This window comes from Arachis hypogaea, chromosome 14 (genome assembly GCF_003086295.3).
Source record: "Arachis hypogaea cultivar Tifrunner chromosome 14, arahy.Tifrunner.gnm2.J5K5, whole genome shotgun sequence".
Lineage (NCBI taxonomy): Eukaryota > Viridiplantae > Streptophyta > Magnoliopsida > Fabales > Fabaceae > Arachis > Arachis hypogaea.
The window spans coordinates 138,279,291-138,298,491 of record NC_092049.1 but is presented as its reverse complement, the minus strand read 5'-3'; the positions used below and the strand labels follow the sequence as shown (position 1 = coordinate 138,298,491).

The 19,201-nt window shown below is 33.8% G+C and overlaps 1 protein-coding gene across 1 annotated transcript; it reads right to left on the bottom strand.

The window, feature by feature from the left end:
- Positions 1-1,162: 1,162 nt before the first annotated feature.
- LOC112744553 (isoflavone 7-O-methyltransferase) lies at positions 1,163-7,020 on the bottom strand. Its single transcript, XM_025794219.3, has 3 exons — positions 6,653-7,020; positions 5,315-5,851; positions 1,163-1,688 (listed from the first exon to the last, which is right to left on the bottom strand). The coding sequence occupies exons 1-3, from the start codon at positions 6,908-6,910 to the stop codon at positions 1,374-1,376; spliced, it is 1,110 nt and encodes a 369-aa protein (XP_025650004.1). The 5' UTR covers positions 6,911-7,020; the 3' UTR covers positions 1,163-1,373.
- Between the last annotated feature and the right edge of the window lie 12,181 nt (positions 7,021-19,201).

The following is a 19,201-nucleotide window of genomic DNA, read 5'->3' as shown; positions in this document are numbered from 1 at the left end:
GCGCTGCAGCTTAGGGATGGCGCGCAGTGGTAGTTCGCGAGGACGACGACAATGAAGTGGCGGTGGCGGGACCCGTGGCGCCAGTTCTCTCTTTCTCTTCCCTCAGTTCTCTCTTTCTCTTCGTTATCCCTTTCCTTTTTTTTTCTTCCATGAATGTGCTGCGTGGGCTTGGGGAAGAAGGGAATTTTGGTGGCTGAAGGAGGTAAGGCGGTTTAGGATTTCATTAGAGATAAGGGAACAATGTAGTTTAATTAGGGTTAGGGTTTGCATATGGAATTGGAGATTTTGGGTTTAATTTGAGCAAAATAATTTTATCAAAATTGGAGCATAAAGTATTAATATTTGAAAACTAATTTAATCTCTAGAATTGCCTTAAAATATTATTTGTGGTATAAAAATACTAATTAATTCTCAATAAATTATTCTAATTGAAAATACCTGGTAATATAATTAATTTTCTTTATCTTTAACTTAAAGTATTAAATGATATAAATTAAATTATCTAAAATCAAATCATATAAAATTCTTATTACTTCATAACTACTAATTTTGTAATTTAAATATAGAAAATAATTTAATAATTATAAAATTAGACAAAATTCTAATTTAAATAACCAAACCTCATTATCTCTCGAATTTCTAGAACTTTAATCATAAATAAAAAAAATAATCTATAAGTATAAAGTTTTGATAAAAACCTTAATTTATTTCAAATCCAATTAATTGCCTTTAATTATTTTCAATAAGAATAATTTCTGAAATTAAAACTATAAATAAATATATAATTTGGGATTAGTTTTAAATAGGACTTTTCAAAAGTCTTGGGTCTTACAAACCTCAGTTAATTCACAAATGAACCAAAATTAGTTCAAATTTAAACAAGCAGTAAAAAAAAACTCAATCATCAACAAAAACACATAATGTTGGTGTTGTTGGTGATGACGATAATGAAAAAGAAAGAAGAAGAAAAAAAACCCTGCGTGCACGAATTTAGAAAAAGAACGACAACACTAAAAGTATGTGCTTGAATATAGAGCTTTATTCATATAATACCATATTACAAAATTTTATTTATAAAAAAATACCATGTAAACAATAATATACAACTACATAAAATAATAATACTAAAGAAACAATACTTAAAGTTATCTTATATTATATAACATAACATTTATAATTTCATACATATAGCATTCATAATTATATATTTATTACATCTAAAAGTACATAATTATTCTGACAATAATTAATAAATATTAAATAAAAAAATTACATTTTTAAATTCTATATTCAAAGTAGACATTTTCTTTCTTAGTTGTTTGCATAATATTTATTTTATTCATAGAGTTGTAAAAGCTATTATGAGGTCATCTTTAAGGATAGACCTCTATAAGTGATAAATGTCCTGTAAATGGAGATATTTTGTAATTATAGAGGCCAGCTTCATAAAAGATACTTTCCCATTCTTTTTTGGTTCTCTCTTTTCCTCCATGATGAATAATATGCATGCTTATATTCATAAGAAATTTGAGTCGAGTAATTTCAGACTCATCTTGTTCTTCATTTATCACAGCCTCTAAAATGATTATTTTACCTTTATTTTTATTCTTACTTAAAACATTAACAGCATCTTTGCAGTTTCTCAATATTTTTACGCAATTATCGTCACTCCAACTATGTAAGGCTAGCTGCAAAAGAAGAAAAGAAATGTAACATTATATATACTAATATTATTTTATTATTTATTTATTAAATATATACAAAAATAATAAAATTAAAATTAGTTAATATGATAAGTGACTTATAATCAAAATTGTAAAAATCAAATCGGTTATAGACTAATAAAATAAAAAATTTAAAGATTTAAAGGTTAAACGAGATTCAACTAGAATTGAGTCAAATATAATAGTAATATATTTATGTATAAAATATATTATTTAAAAAATTTATATTTTATTATTTAAATCGATTAATCATTAAAAAATTGTTTAGATTAATTAACCAAAATTTTTAACTCTTTAACCAATTCATTGTCAACCGAATTTTTATCATTCTCAATAAATTTAATTAAACCGACTAGTTCAATCTAATTCTCAAATGCATGCTTATAACTTAACTAGAGATCTTAATTTTAGGACTTAAAAATAGTTAAAAAAAAATTTTAATTAATTAGGGCAAACACATGAATTGGTTAAAGACATTATTGCGCTAAAGCTAGGTCGTTGTCCGGAAGCAACGCGTTGTATGACTCGAGTACGGTGTTAAAACAAGAGCCGCTGTATCGGTGCTCAGATGTAGTGTTAAATAATGAGCAAGGGTTCTCGCGTTTTCGTGAACGGACGATGGTAAATAAGCTAGTTCACAAAGTAAAAGGTAAAGGTTGAAGCGACAGAAGGTTGAGATTTGGGACATGGAACATAGGCACTCTAACAGGAAAGTCCATGGAGGTGGTGGACACCATGACAAGGAGGAAGATTAACATTATGTGCCTAAAAGAAACGAAATGGGTTGGTGCAAAGGCTAGGGAGTTGGATACTTCTGGTTTCAAACTTTGGTATACAGGAAAGGTGAAGAATAGGAATGGGGTTGGAATAATTGTGGATAAGTAGTGGAAGAAGGACGTAGTGGATGTCAAGAGGGTGGGAGATCGGATCATCTCTATCAAACTTGTGGTGGAGGAAGGTGCTTTCCATGTGATTAGCGCATATGCACCGCAAGTGGGTTCGGACGAACAACACAAGATAAGGTTTTGGGAGGATTTAGAGAGTTTAGTTCAAGGCATGCCTTTGGGAGATAAGATTTCCTTAGGAGGAGATTTAAATGGCCATGTTAGGAGAGAAGTGACTGGATATGGGAGTATTAACGGAGGCCATGGTTTCGGGGTGATCAATGCCGAGGGTAAAACTATTTTGGACTTTTCCTCAATTTTTGATATTCTCAACGCAAATACATGTTTTAAAAAGAGAGACGAACATCTTATAACCTATAAGAGTGGCATGACAAGCTCTCAAATCGACTTCTTCTTGATGAGGAGAGTCGACCGAAAATTTTGCATTAACTGTAAAATTATTCCGGGAGAGAGTTTGACAACACAACATAGGGTGCTCGTCATAGATTTTCGCGTTGAGAAAAAGTTGAGGAAAAGACATCATACAAAGAACCCAAGGACGAGGTGGTGGCGGATGAAAGGTGAGGAACAAAGAAGCTTCCTAAGACGGGTAGGAGAAGAGGCAAAGTGGGATCGGAATGGAAGCGCGGAAGAGATGTGGAGGGAGATGGCAGAAGTTATTAGAAGAACAGCAAAAGAAAGTTTTGGTGAATCTAAAGGAATAGGACCAAGAGACAAGGAGTCCTGGTGGTGGAATGCGAGTATACAAGAAAAGATAAAGATAAAAAGGGAATACTTTAAAGAGTGATTTTTATGCCGCAATGCAGATAACTGAAAAAAATATAAGACGGCTAAGAAAGAGACAAAAGTGGCTGTAAGTGAAGCAAGAACAAGAGCATATGAGGGTCTCTACCAGTCTTTGGGTACGAAAGAAGGAGAAAAAGGTATATATAGAATCGCAAAGAGCCAGGAAAGAAGAATGAGAGATTTGGATCAGGTTAAGTGCATAAAGGATAAGGATGGAGAGGTGTTGACTCAAGAGGAGAAGATTAATGAAAGGTGGAAGAACTACTTCTACGAGTTATTTAATGAGGGACAGAAAACTCTTCTGAGCCTTGGTCGATTATGCACAAGGGAAGAAGACCAAAACTTTGACTACTATCGAAGGATTCGAGACTTCGAGGTAAAAGAGACTCTAAAGCAAATGAAAAATGGCACGGCAGTAGGACCTGATAATATCCCGATTGAGGTTTGGAAGGGTCTTGGAGAAAAAGGCATCAACTGGTTAACCAAGCTTTTTAATGAGATTTTAAGGTCAAAGAAGATACCTGATGAGTGAAGAAAGAGCACCTTAGTACCTATCTACAAGAATAAGGCGGATATACAAGGAAACTATAGAGGGATTAAGCTTATGAGTCATACTATGAAGTTATGGGAAAGGGTGATAGAACGGAGGTTGAGAAAAGAGACACAAGTAACAGAGAACCAATTTGGATTTATGCCAGGCAGATCTACCACTGAAGCGATATACATATTAAGAAGGATGATGGAGAGGTATCGTAGTAATAAAAGGGATCTACATATGGTGTTTATTGATTTGGAAAAAGCATATGATAGGGTACCAAGGGAGGTCTTATGGAAGGTTTTAGAAAAGAGGAGAGTAAGGATCGCATATATTCGGGCAATTAAAGACATGTATGATGGGGTCACAACTAGTGTGAAGACTCAAGGTGGTGTGACAGAGGAATTCCCTATTGGTATAGGATTACACCAGGGATCATCCTTAAGTCCATACATTTTCATATTAGTCTTGGAAGTACTCACAGAGCACATCCAAGAGCCTGTGCCATGGTGCATGCTTTTTGCCGATGATATCGTCCTTATGGGAGAGTCAAGGGAAGACCTAAATAAGAAGTTGGAGTTATGGAGAGAAGCTCTAGAAGTGTATGGTCTGCGCATAAGCAGTAGCAAGACGGAATATATGGAATGTAAGTTCAGTCTGAGAAGGGAAAACCCCAATATAGAGGTGAAGATTGGAGAAAACATCCTACGAAAAGTTAAAAGTTTTAAGTATCTTGGGTGCATCATACAGGATAATGGAGAGATTGAACAGGATGTAAATCATATGATCCAAGCAGGTTGGTCAAAATGGCGGAGTGTATCTGGTTTTATATGCGACAAAAAAGTGCCTTTAAAACTTAAAGGTAAATTCTATCGCACCGCTATAAAACCGGCTATGCTTTATGGTACGGAGTGTTGGGCGGCTAAAGGGGAGCACAAACATAAGCTGAGTGTGGCAGAGATAAAGATGTTGAGATGGATGAGTGATCATACGCGATTGGATAAAATAAGGAATGAAGATATAAGGGAGAGAGTTGGAGTAGCACCCATTGTGGAAAAGATGGTTGAATCGCGTCTCAGGTGGTTTGGACATGTGAGAAGAAGACCGATAAAACATCCAGTCAGGAGGGTGGATGAGATGAAAGATGGACAAAAGGGCGAAAGGCAGAGGAAGACCTAAGAAGACCATCCATGAGGTGGTCAAACGAGATCTACATGTAAACAGTCTCTCTGTAGACATGTTACATGACAGAGCACAATAGCGTCATTTGATTCATGTAGCCGACCCCACTTAGTGGGACAAGGCTTTGTTGTTGTTGGTGTAGGGCAAACACGCTACTAATCCATTACTAATTAAATGCTTACCTTAAGTAGAATTGCATCAGCCTTAGGAATGGATTCAAACATGTCTCCACCAACAAAGCTCAAATTGTTGCATCCCTTCAAATTTTTCACAACCTGTGGAAGATCAAATACTATACATTTGAGTGCTGGAAATTTCTCACTGATAATTTGAGCTGTGGTTCCATTTCCACCACCAACATCTACAATTGTTTCCAATCCCTCAAAGACCATGTTGTGATCCTTTAGTGCCAACTTTATCATCTGAGAATCACTGGCCATAGCATCATTGAACAAGCTCAAGCTTGCAGGGTTCTTATCAAGAAACTCCCACAAAGGTTTTCCCAAGGTGATTTCATATAGAGGGCGATTTTCGTCATAAAACCACTTGTTTAAATGATGCATGGAACTTGAAAGAGTTGGATCACCGAGAAACATCTCTACCACCGGAGATATAGAAGGGTTTTCAGTGCCTTTGATCAACAGCTCTGATGCTGCTGTGAGAGCAAATGCTTCCTTTTCTTCTTCTTGGTTGCTATCATCGTCACCATGAATTGTCACCTTCGTTATACAGATGGAAATACAATATTAACTCCATATGCATGGTATATGATATAGTTGCAATTATAACATTTTGTTAAGAAAACTAACATAGATAGTGCCTTATATATTAAAGAGAAAATCAACAAAAATATTCTCAAATGATCAAATTGCTGATAGAAGTGCCTTTCGAATTTTCTAACCACGAAAATACCTTTAAAATGTTGTAAAATACAATAAAAATAATTAAAGTACAATTTTTTGATAAACAGAAAATGACTTTTATATTTGGTAAATTGTCTGTGTATTTAATATGAAATTTTGTAAAAAAATTTGAATAACTATTTGAAAAGATATAAAAATTTGAAACTAAAATTCGATTTATAGATTTTCTTTTTACTTTTTAAAAATATGTTTTTTTAATTAAAAAAATCTACTTAATGTAAAATAATGAAAATTTTAAAATAAAAATTTTTATCTTTCTAATAATACTTACAAAAAATTACTACAAAACTTGATCTCTAAAATCTTTTAAGAATATATATCTAACAGTTGAGTTTTTTTTTTTAATTATTTTGGAAATATTTTTATTGTTATCAAATTTGAAGAATACTTTTTTTTATCAACAATTTAATAGCTTAGCTTTGAGAGCATATTTGGTGGTTTATTCTGTATTAAACAAAAAAATGACTTAATTAAGACAATAGGATTTTTTTCCAAAGAAATTATATAGTGAAATATAAATATTTATAAAAGGACAAATTTGGCAAAGAATATGTGAGAATTATATGTGAAGTATATGTGAGAATTGTATATTCTTACTATATCAAAGAATCCATTATGTGCCATGTAGTGCATGAAAAGATCCGTGCTATCAACTTTAGCCGATGGAATTTTGAGAACTGAAACCAATTCTGAAAGAGTAATGGGTTTGCCATGGTTGTGGATTATGTTTGGTATGCGAAAGTCAACGATCCACTTGAGACACATGGAGTCTAGGATGCCATACATGTGCCTGTAAACAAGAGCTTGAGCTTTGAAGCTCTCACTTGCCGTGCGGCCATTGTTGTTTGAAGCCATAGCTCTTGTTATGAACAGTTTTTGTATGTTAAAAACTTAAAATTTAATAAAACAGAGAAAGCTAAGCCTAAGAGAGCTTTTCCTTTCTTTCTCTTTTCACAATACTAAAACAACACACCTACCACTCTTTATATAGGCATGGATTGCTAATATAAAAAGAGGAAGTATAACGAGCTAATGAAATATTTGTACAATATGTTATTTATCTTTTAAAAAAATAAATATTTTAAAATATTTATTTATTTTTATTTAAATAAGTTAATCCAACCCACGCCTAGTTTGGTTTGTTTCTTTTTCTTTTAGAAATTCACTACAAGAAAAATATCCATTCAGCCACACTTTTTTTAGGCTACATTTTGCTACATTTGAAAAATGTAGCCTATTCCTAGAATAGACTACGCTTTTCTCCGTGTTTCTTCTTTGTAGGAGAATAAAAAATACATTTGTGGCATCACTTGAAAAGTGTAGCCTTAAATATTATAAATATCACTTATAAAGCGTAGCCTTATCTTAAAAGCTATGGGTTCACTTTTTACACCAAAAAATACACTTTTAAAGAGTAACATATTTATCAGATTTCAGATGCGCTTTAAAAGTGTTGTCTAACGTATGTCAAGTCAAATATCCAACATTTAATAAAAAAATTTTCAATTTTCAACAAATGATCACATACAAACACTTAGCCAAATAAAATAAAAACATAAAACCCCACCTTAATTTTTTCCTTCTTCGCGCCACCCCCAACCCAGAGAAGACTCTGCGCCATCACCACTCACTGTAACATCCCTAATTTCTAACCTTAAATTCCAAAATCCCTAAATTAACTCAGAAAAATCTAATTCCCAAAATTCCTAACCCTAACAGCCGCAACCTCACCCTCCTTCAACGTAACAAACAAAAGCAGCCACTGTAGAGAGAAGATGGATCGGGAGAAGAAGAGAGGAGAGGAAAGGCCTGCCCAGCCGTCACCACCGCAGCGCCGCTGCAGCTATTGCCACCTTCAGAGCTGCGGAAAGTCGTCCTCCCTGCCGTCGAATGCCGCCGTCGTGTCGCACATGAGAGAGAGAGAGAGAGAGAGAGACAAATTCGAGAGGAGCTACCCATGATCGCTGCCGTCGAAGCCAGGCTCGTCGCCGTCACCACCCACGAAGCTGCGAGGAGCCGCTGTCGTGCTCGTGTCGCTGTGCGCCGTCAAGCTTCCCTCACCCTGAGCCGTCGATCTATCGCCACCGCTACAAGGGCTTGTCGCTGGAGCCACGACTGTCACTGAGCATCTGTCGCCGCTGCCGTTCAAGCCGCTGCTGCCGTCGATTTGGAGTTGCTGCGATTGGAGCCACTAGCGGGGGTGAGTTGCTACTGCCCTGTTGCCGTCGTAATCATATTCAACGTCCACTGCCCTGAGCTGTTTCTGCCCTTGAGTTTGTTGAGTTCGGATTCCTTGTGCTACTGTAACTGTCATTACTGCTGCGGGAACCAACATTTCTGTTTGGCTGTTGCTGTAAGATAGATGTATTCTTTTCTTTTTTTATTTCTTTATTTATTACGCCTTAAATATGATTATGAGTATTCCTTGTGGTTGAAATTTTTTATGATTGATGCATTAAAAGAAAAAAAACCACAGTATATTTATTGTTATTTCCAACATTTTTGTTAAGAATCAGACATTCAGACCATATTAACTAGTCCTGCTCAGGTTCATTTTCACTAGATTGTGTCTTGTTTAGTAAGTTGTGTTGTAGCTTGTTCAGTTCATATATTATAAAATATTAATCAGTTTGCTAATTTTTTCAGAAAGTAATCAAAACTGTTTATTGATATAAAACCAGGTTCCTAAACCACTTAATCAAGTTGTTTCTCTAGTTGAACAAGATTCCAACCATCAGAGTGAGAGCCAGAATCTAAATCCTGATGAACAAAACCGTTTTTATTCTGTTGATGAATTTGAGGTTCGTATTATGGAGCCAGAATCTAAATCTGTTAGTATTTTTTTAGTGAAAAATTCCAAAACTTTAATGGTTGGGCTTTAATGTGAAAATCTATTATAATGTTGGATCAATAATAGATCATAAACTATTAATGATGAAAGTAATCTAAAAAAAATAAGAACTAAATCTTGTAATATTTATGTGAGTTTTTACTATTAATATATTTGTGGCACATGAATTATATGAGAGTATAAATTTATAAAGTATTAAAATTTTATAAAAAAATATTTTTATTTTGAATAAAAATAACTATTAAACAGTATTGTTGACGTTATTATTATTTTTGTTCTTGTTATTATTGATATTATTATTATTATTATTAAAAGATAAATTTTTGAAAATTAGTAATTTTTAGTAGTTTTGTTCATCTTTTGGTGAATATAAATACTAAATTATGTTTAATAGATAAATTTTATTAATATATTTATTAATTGTTGCAGTAATTAATGAATATTAAATAAAATAAATTTAAATTATTTTTTTGTTTTTTTAATATTAACGTTTTTTTTATATAAAATCAAGTCAACTTTAATAATAAAATGAACAAAATATTCTGTGATGTAAAAATTAAAAAATGTTTAAAGATTATGAGACTTAATTCAATTGACCAAATAAAACCCTAAATAATTATATAGTGGGCCATTTTCATTGAGTGACACATACATATAGAACACTCAACACTCAACAGTGACGACTGACGACACAAAAATAAAGAATTATTTTCGTACTTTTATATTTGTTACTAAATCATTCACGATTTATATATTAATGAATTGTGTAATTTTGCAAGAAAATCGTAACAACAAATAGTACGGTTCATGACTCACGAAAATTTTGAGTGTAAATGGTAATGATTTATGTGTGCAAAAATTTAATAAATATAAGTATAAACTATATGTTTATTATGTACAAAATTTCTATAAATATAGGTACAAATTATTATTGATTAAGTACTGATAAAAAATGATAATACTCGTTAGTCATATAGAATTGTTCTTATTAAAAATTTTCATAATAGTTTTATTGATAAGATTTACTTTTTTACTTTGTGAATCTATTAAAACTGGCATCCGTAAATCTTGAATTCATAATGTCATATCTTCTATAATTTACTTAAATACACAAGTTGAAAATCAATCATTTCAGATTGTCTTAAAATTGAATTCACTATTAAACTTTTTTTTCTCTTAATATTTATATAAAACGTGGTCCTTGTATAAAATTTTAAAGAAATAAATATAAAATTTACAAAACTACCACAATTTGTAAAGTAAATTTGTTAATTTTTATCAATATTTAAGCTTTTTTAAGATATTAATTTGTTAATTTTTATTTAACTAAAAATTTTTTGTTTTTTAATTTGTATATATATATATATAAGTTTTAAAACTAAAGAAGAAATGGGCATTGGCAACCACGAAACGTAAAAATATAAAACAAAAAGAGTCACTTGTATTTTCTAAGGATATTCATGTAAAATGATAAAAGATATTTTAATCATAATAGTGTATAAAATACTTTTGTATCAAATTATAGACAAATTTTTAATTTTTTTTTAGATTTTTTTTATTACATAAAAGCAATTTAAGAATAATATATAATTATTGAATTGATTTTATTCAAATATAAAAAAAATCTTATAAATTATTTTTTGTAATATCATTTTTGATATGACAATTACATAAAAGAGAGACAATAATATCGATAATATATTATAAAATTATAATGGACCAAAAATTTATAGTGTATTTAATTATAAAAATTATTAATTAAAAAATTATAAATTATTAATTACTTAAAAGGTATAATACTGTTATTAAATATATGATACGGATATCAAAATAAAATGATAGCTGAAATTAAATAAATTAAGATAAAAAAGTGAGGTAAATTTTTTTCTTTTAAGAATCTAAAATTAAACGAAAAACTGAGTATTTTTTTACAAAAAAATAACATCTAAGATACACAATATAATTATCAGAACATAATTCTATAAGTTATTACTAATATTTTACATAATAGTATAAATGTTAAATATGTTATTATTAAAAGAACAAACAATTTTTCTTAAAATAGATATAGAGATAAATATATAAAAACTAATTTGATAAGTACAAAAACTTGAATGTATGATAATAAATTGATTAAGTAAAAAATATTAGAGAGCTAAATAATTAAGATATATACCCATTACATAATAAAAAATTAATACATATAAAGTTACTAAATTACATAATATTTTTTATTTTCTTAGACATATATCCCATATGTAGACATAGTTCTTTAAAATTTTTAGATGGCCGAAACCACTACTGTCTCCTACATGTTATTATAAAAGATAAAAACAGAATAAAATTAATAAAAATTGAAATTCACATTTTGTATTTAATTAAAACTCAAATAAAATTACATATCTACAAACATATAAATTTAAACCATGAATTTTGTTTAATCACCAAAAAAACCATGAATTTTGTTTTCGAAAAAAATAACTTATATATAACCTTCTAATATGGCATTTCAGTATAAATTTTTTATATTTTAAATTTTAAAATAACAAATAATTATAATAAAAAATTTATAAAAGTCTAACCAGATTTATACGGTGTAATTCTAAAAATATTAAGACATAGCATTAGTAAAATTATTATTTCTCTTTTAATAATAACAATAATATAAATAATAACAAGAACAAAAATAATAATAACTATGATAATATCAATAATACTGTTTAATAGTTATTTTTATTCAAAATAAAAATATTTTTTTATAAAATTTTAACACTTTATAAATTTATACTCTCATATAATTCATGCCACAAATATATTAATAGTAAGAACTCACATAAATATTACATGATTTAATTCTTATTTTTTTTAGATTACTTTTATCATTAATAGTTCATGATCTTTTATTGATTTAACATTATAATAGATTTTCACACTAAAACCCAATCATTAAAGTTTTGAAATTATTCACTCAAAAAATACTAACAGATTTTTTTTATTTTAAAAAAAGTCCCACATTATACGAAGAACCCAAGGACGAGGTGGTGGCGGATGAAAAGGGAGGAACAAAGAAGCTTCCTAAGACGGGTAGGAGAAGAGGCAAAGTGGGATGGAAATGGAAGTGCGGAAGAGATGTGGAGGGAAATGGTAGAAGTTATTAGAAGAACAGCAAAAGAAAGCTTTGGTGAATCTAAAGGAATAGGACCAAGAGACAAGGAGTCCTGGTGGTGGAATGCCAGTGTACAAGAAAAGATAAAGATAAAAAGGGAGTGCTTTAAAGAGTGGTCTTTATGCCGCAACGCATATAACTGGGAAAAATATAAGGCAGCTAAGAAAGAGACAAAAGTGGCTGTAAGTGAAGCAAGAACAAGAGCATATGAGGGTCTCTACCAGTCTTTGGGCACAAAAGAAGGAGAAAAAGGTATATATAGAATCGCAAAGAGCTGTGAAAGAAGAATGAGAGGTTTTGATCAGGTTAAGTGCATAAAGGATAAGGATGGAGAGGTGTTGGCTCAAGAGGAGAAGATTAAGGAAAGGTAGAAGAGCTACTTCTACGAGTTATTTAATGAGGGACAGAAGACTCTTCCGAGCCTTGGTCGATTAGGCACAAGGGAAGAAGATCAAAACTTTGACTACTATCGAAGAATTCGAGACTTCGAGGTAAAAGAGGCTCTAAAGCAGATGAAAAATGGCAGGGCAATAGGACCTGATAATATCCCGATTGAGGTTTGGAAGGGTCTTGGAGAAAAAGGCATCAACTGGTTAACCAAGCTTTCTAATGAGATTTTAAGGTCAAAACAAACCAAGCAAACAGTTCAACTCTTGGGGGACTAATCCTTTCCAAATCGTCTTGGTGAAGCTATAGCTTGCTATGTCCTCCAGAAGTGTTTTCGCCTGCAACACCTGCACAAACGAGTTAGTAGAAAATACACCTTGTTTGTCGAACTTCTAGACAACTATATCCTCTCTTTCAACAGCTAGTTTAATCGGTCTCAAAGTATCATGTAACTGATTCACTAGATCCAACTCCCATTAGAATAGCTCACGTCTCCATTGGAAATTTCAAATCCATTCAAACCCATCCCAGAAACTACAATCCCCTAAAAGATCCTTTTTGGGCTGAAACCGAGAATAGCCTTGGAAACCTATCCTTCAAAGGTCCACACCTGAGCCAGATATCTTCCCAAAAGTGAATTCGTCTGCCATCACCAACCTCCATAGACAAGCCAGTTATCATCTTGTCTCTTATATGTTGCTCCTTAATCTGCAGCTGACAGATGTCCTTCCATAGACCCCCTTTAGAAGGTAACGTTTGGGAAGATAAAAGCTTATTAGGAGAGAAATTATTACACGAGCAAACCACCTTCTTCGATAGTGGGCACTCCTCTTTAGAGAATCTCCACCACCACTTAAACAGGAGTGCTGTATTCCGAACCATCGCATTTCCAACTCCTAGCCCCCCTAATTTTTTTGGGGCCTGGACTACATCCCAACTAACCAAAGCCATCCCATTCTTACAGTCCTCCTTACTCCACAGGAACCTTCTTTGTAATGAAATCAATTTCTCTGCAGCCGCTTTCGGCATCTTGTATAAGCTTAAATAATATACGGGAAGGCTGCAGAGTACTGCTTTTATGAGTACCAATTTTTCCGCTTTGTTGAGTATCTTAGCTTTTCACAAACTGAGCTTCTCCTCCACTTTATCTATAACTGGCTTCCAAGTCTTAACCAACCTCGGATTGGCTCCTAAAGGGATTCCAAGGTAACGGACTGGGAGAGTTGCCTCCTTACACCCCAACAGACTGCACGTACATTGAATCCACTGTTGGTCACAGTTGATTGGGATCAAGCTGAATTTATCGAAATTGATGGCTAATTTCGACATCAGATCAAAACATCGTAGAAGCCTCTTATAATTCTTGATAGTCTCCTCCTCCGGTGGACAGAACAACACAGTGTCATCAGCAAACTGGAGATGTGACAATTCTATATTGTCTCTCCCAACAAACAGAGGGGTTATCCGCTTGTTCCTGACTGCCTCGCCAATAATTCTATGTAAGACATCAACTACAAGCACAAACAAGAATGGGGATAGCGGATCACCTTGCCTCAGGCCTCTTTCCATCTTGAATGGCCTCGTTGGCGAACCATTTATCAACACCGACATAGAGGTTGTGCCGATACACTCCATAACCCACTCCCGCCACCGTCGCCCGAAACCCATCTTCTGCAACACAATGTCTACAAAACTCCATTTGACCCTATCATATGCCTTTTGGAAGTCAAGTTTGATTATTGCCGCTTCCTTCTTCTTCCTTTTAAGCCAATGTACCGTTTCACATGCAATAAGAGCTCCATCATGTATTTTCCGCCTTTTGACAAACGCACTCTGAGTCTCTCCAACTAGACCTGGCATAACAGCTCTTATCCTCCTGACCAGAACCTTTGAAATCACCTTATATACACAGCCAACCATACTAATTGGTCGAAGGTCCTTTATCTCCTTAGCTCCAATGAACTTAGGTGCCAACGCAACCCAAGTTGTATTAGAGTCCTTCAGTAATCTGGATGTTTGAAAGAATCCCAACACAGCTGTCGTGAACTCAGCTCCAATCTCGTCCCAGCACTTCTTGATGAAGTTCATATTGTACCCGTCGCTACCTGGAGCCCTAGATGATTCACAATCCCACACTGCCTCTCTAATCTCCTTAACCGACAGCATCACCTCTAAAGCCTCAGCATCCTCTCTAGCTATCACCTCCACCAGACCATCCCTAAATCCCACTGAAGGAGACTTCTCCTGATGATATAGATTCTTGTAAAAATCTCGGATGGCGACTTTTATTCTAGCTTTATTTCTTACCAACCTCCCATTAATAACCAAAGCATCAATCATGTTGTTCCTCCTCCTTGGTGAAGCTATATTGTGGAAGTACCTGGTATTTCTGTCCATGTCTTTCGCAAGACGGGAACGTGACATCTGTTTTCAGTGCAATTCTTTTTTCACATACCACTTCTCACAGCAAGTCACTAGCGCCTTTCTTCTAGCCTCCACTGTTCCATCATATATTCCATTACTTACCATGTCATCTATCTTCTTGATCTCTTCCTCAAACTTCATGATTTTCCTATCCATGTCACCAAAATTGTATATGTGCCATCTCCCTAGAGGAACCGTTAACGCCTTCAATTTATCTATGAAGTTCATCTCCCCTAATCCCCTCCATTCCTCTTTAAACATTCTTAGGAAGCCTTCATGTGTGAACCACGAGTCTAGGCTTCGGAACGGTCTAGGACCATATTCCAACCTTGTATCTTCAACTATCATCGGACAAAGATCTGACAAACCTCTTGGCCCTCCTCTTAGTCGAATCTCAGGAAACTCCTCAACCCATTCCAGACTAACCATCACTCTATCAATCCGACTGCAAGAGCGTCCTCTGAACCAAGTAAACTTACGGTCATAAAGCGGCAGGTCCACCAAGTTCATTTCTTGTATCCAATTCCCGAACTCTTCAGCAGATGCTGATAAGCTAGTAGTACCTTCTCTTTCCTCCGCTTGTACAATTTCATTAAAATCTCCCATAAAACAACAAGGGCGTAGCTCAACTCCTCCCACACAGCAAGTTTTTCATCTCTAGTATGAGCACCATAAACCAATACAAAAGCACAATTGAAATTATTCTTTAATATCATCCCTTCCGCACACAACCATCTCTCTCCTTTATAGCAATTATTCAACTTAAAAGTCATATCATCCCACATTAATAACAACCCACCCGATGCACCATCAGACTCAACATAATCCCACCCAACGTTATCACATCCCCAGATATTTGCTACATCAAACTTTGTCATTACTTGCCTTTTAGTCTCAATCAGACCTAGCATGTGAAGTCTAAACTTTTTCTTTAGGTCTTTAATCATTCTCAACTTTCTATCTCCCCTCAACCCCCTAACGTTTCATGAACTAAAGATCATTTTAAAGGATTAATACACACCTTTTTGTTATTCTTAGGTCTGCTCCGTCTTACTTTCGCCTTTAGTTTCGCCAATTTTCTTTTTTGAGCAATTTCTTCATTTTGCGCTTGAAGGATGGCCATGATATCATCTTCTTCGTTGTACAAGATTGCACTAGACTCCACTGCTACTTTCCATGTCCTCTTGTTTTCCAACAACTACTCTTCCAAAGTTGTACTCTGATTGTCATCGACTTCCTCCTCATTTTCTGCTCTGTAATTCCCTGTTAGCATCTCTGCAGCTTCATTCTCACCCTGCACTAGCTTCCTCTGACCTATCTTCGATCCACAGCCTCCATATCCAGCCACAGTAACAACGTCTTCCTTGTCAATCCGGCTTTGGTTCTCAGCTGCCCTTCTTGCCCTGTTCTCCCCTTTTGATCCGTTTTCCCCATCTATATCCCCGTAATTCCCGTCATCGCTTACATCCCCAATAACACCCTCCTCACCTCCGACAGCTTCCTCATGGCCTTGACCTCTACCCACCCGGAGCTCAGTGTTCTCACCCTCGTCAACCACTCTAAACCCTCCAACCTCCAGTACCGTCGGTACCATCACATGCTCCTCAAACCCCAAAGTCTCCGACTCACGGCTTTCATCATACACAGCCTTCCCACCCACAACCTTAGTATTCACCGTATCTGGCTACAACTGGTTAGTTTCAATTTGGTTTGTTACCTCGTGGTTCCCACCGTTCCACTCTCGGTCACCTCCTCCATCGCCATATCCCCCATTCACAAACTGCTCGACGACAGCCCCATTGTCCTTCATCATCCCAGCGCAAGATTGTAAGGGTGCAGCTTCTCGGTTCACGTTGCCTTGGAGGCAACCCGCACGGCATGCTCCAGGTTGGCACGCACTCCTCCCCTGGGACTGATCAGCGCCGTCACCTCCACGGATCATTCCTGGAGCTGTTACGTCTTGGGCTGGCCGGGTATCCTTCCTTTTCCTGCTTTCCACCCGACCCGGTTTCCGCTGGACCGGCCCAGCCAGCATGGATACCTCAACATTCATCCTGCTTTGGTCCGCTGAACGGCTTAGGCCCAAGGGCAATCCGTAGCCCAAAATGTATTTGAAAGTGGTATTGGCCACTTATTTTTGCTATTGTTATTATTTACTTTTTCCTTGCTTATAGCCCCTTATAGTCCACATTGTAGTTTTTCAATAATCAAAGATACCATTCTATCAGAATCTTCATAATTGCTCATCATGACACCCCTCGCAGAATCAGCTCTCTCTTCATTGGCATCATAATTTGCGTTTGGCGTTTCCAAATTTAAATGATCCTGATTTAAATCATCATAAAGCCACTCATTCAAAATACTTTCTGTAATTACCAATCCGTCCTTGGCTTCTTCGTCCTCCCGAGTCACTAACATCACCAGTTCTTCCGTCGGATCTCTGTTTTCTGGTAGGAATACTTTTATAATACCAATGTTCAGATTTACATTACACTACCAGAAACACGGTAGTTTATCACAGGAAAATACTCACGAACAAAAAGCAGTGGCAAATTTTTATGATCGTTGTAATCACTTGCAACGTTTTGCTTTTCCGTGGCTAAATTATGCGAAGGTTTCCCACGTTCTTGTTTGTTTGTGGTCAATTTGAACTGGACTCTCTCAATTGCCACAGACACAATGCTCACCGTGGCGAAATCAAACGATGTCTACTTTCAAATTATGCGCTTATAGTGTTTCCTTCCATCCCTTTCAAAAATTTTATATACAGTTTCTACTTTTTTTCAAATTTAAACCTTAATAATAAATTTCAATTTTTAAGGGTGCAGACTTATCTAGTTTGTCGATCATTTTTTTTTCTCTTCTTTCCAGCCATTTTCAATTGATAAGATATGCATTAGTTGGAATAATATAAAAAGAGTACATACTTATAACTCTAATGAATTGAGAATGAATGTTAAAAGTATAAAATTCATAATAAAAAAAGTACATTTTTTTGTCCCTAATTCACAATATGTATTAATTTTTCTAAATTTTATTTTTCTATTTTTTTATATTTTTTATTAATTTAATAAAAAAATCCAACATAAGTTAACGTAGGTTTATTTTTGAAATAGTTACAAAAATTTAATATATTTTTCTCCGGCAATCTTTTTTTATTTTTTTAAATGCGAGTCAAAATTCATAATCCTAATTAGTATGTACCGTCTTTGAAATACGATATATAATTATAATTTTATATTTTTTTATTATAGTTAACTATTAATTTAAATTAAAAATCTCAATTACTTGACTGAAATAAATTCAAATGAACGTTTACAATAACATAAGTGAAATTTTGGGCGGAAAAAAATAACTTTCATTTAGCACCAAAGTAAAGCTCACTCACTAGAAAATCGGAAGAACTCTCTCACAGGTTCAAACTATTGTTCAGTTTCTCTGTATCCTTAGTAAATTCAGCATTGAGTAACCGAAGATGCATTAATTGAAATAGTATAAAAAGAGTACATACTTATTACTTTAATTAATTGAGAATGAATGTTAAAAGTATATATAAAATTCTTGATAAAAAATAGTACATTTTTTTGTCTCTAATTCATAATATGCATTAGTTTTCTTTTTTATTTTTTTATTATCTTTTTATTAATTTAGTAAAAAAAATATCCAACATAAATTAACGTAGGTTTATTTTTGAAACAGTAATTAGTATGTACCGTCTTTAAAATATGGTATATATTATAATTCTATATTTTTTTATTATAGTTAACTATTAATTTAAATTAAAAATCTCAATTACTTGACTGAAATAAATTCAAATGAACTTTTACAATAATACAAGTGAAATTTTGGGTGGAAAACTTAAAAGTAATTTTCACTTAGCACCAAAATAAAGCCCACTCACTTGGAAAATCGGAAGAATTCCCTCACAGGTTTAGACTATTGTTCAATTTCTCTGTATCCTTAGTAAATTCAGCGTTGAGTCGCCCAAAGAAGGTCCCAAAATAGCATAAATCAAGATTTTACGGGCAATCTTAAATCACAAAAAAGATTGGAAGGAACCTAAGCAGCCCATTTTTATGTTTATCTAATATTCTCTCTTTGCTGGATCTTTACTCTTTTTTTTATTTAAAAGACTATTTTTTTTTACCATTCACTAACTCTTTTTCAATATTCCTGTGTAGGAACTAGATCTGCGTGTATCAATGCTGCAACTTTGACTCTTGTCGATGTTGGGATCCCCATGCATGTTTGTGTTTTCTTTTAAACCGTTAAACTTTTGATTTAGCTTTGTAGCTTTGTAATTATTGAAACTTGTATG

Coding starts and splice junctions, on each gene's coding strand:
- LOC112744553 (XM_025794219.3), bottom strand. CDS start 6,910: ATGGCTTCAAACAACAATGGCCGCACGGCAAGTGAGAGCTTCAAAGCT. Junction 5,852..6,652: donor ATAATGGATTCTTTGATATA/GTAAGAATATAC, acceptor TGTATAACGAAG/GTGACAATTCATGGTGACGA. Junction 1,689..5,314: donor CTGATGCAATTCTACTTAAG/GTAAGCATTTAA, acceptor CTTCTTTTGCAG/CTAGCCTTACATAGTTGGAG.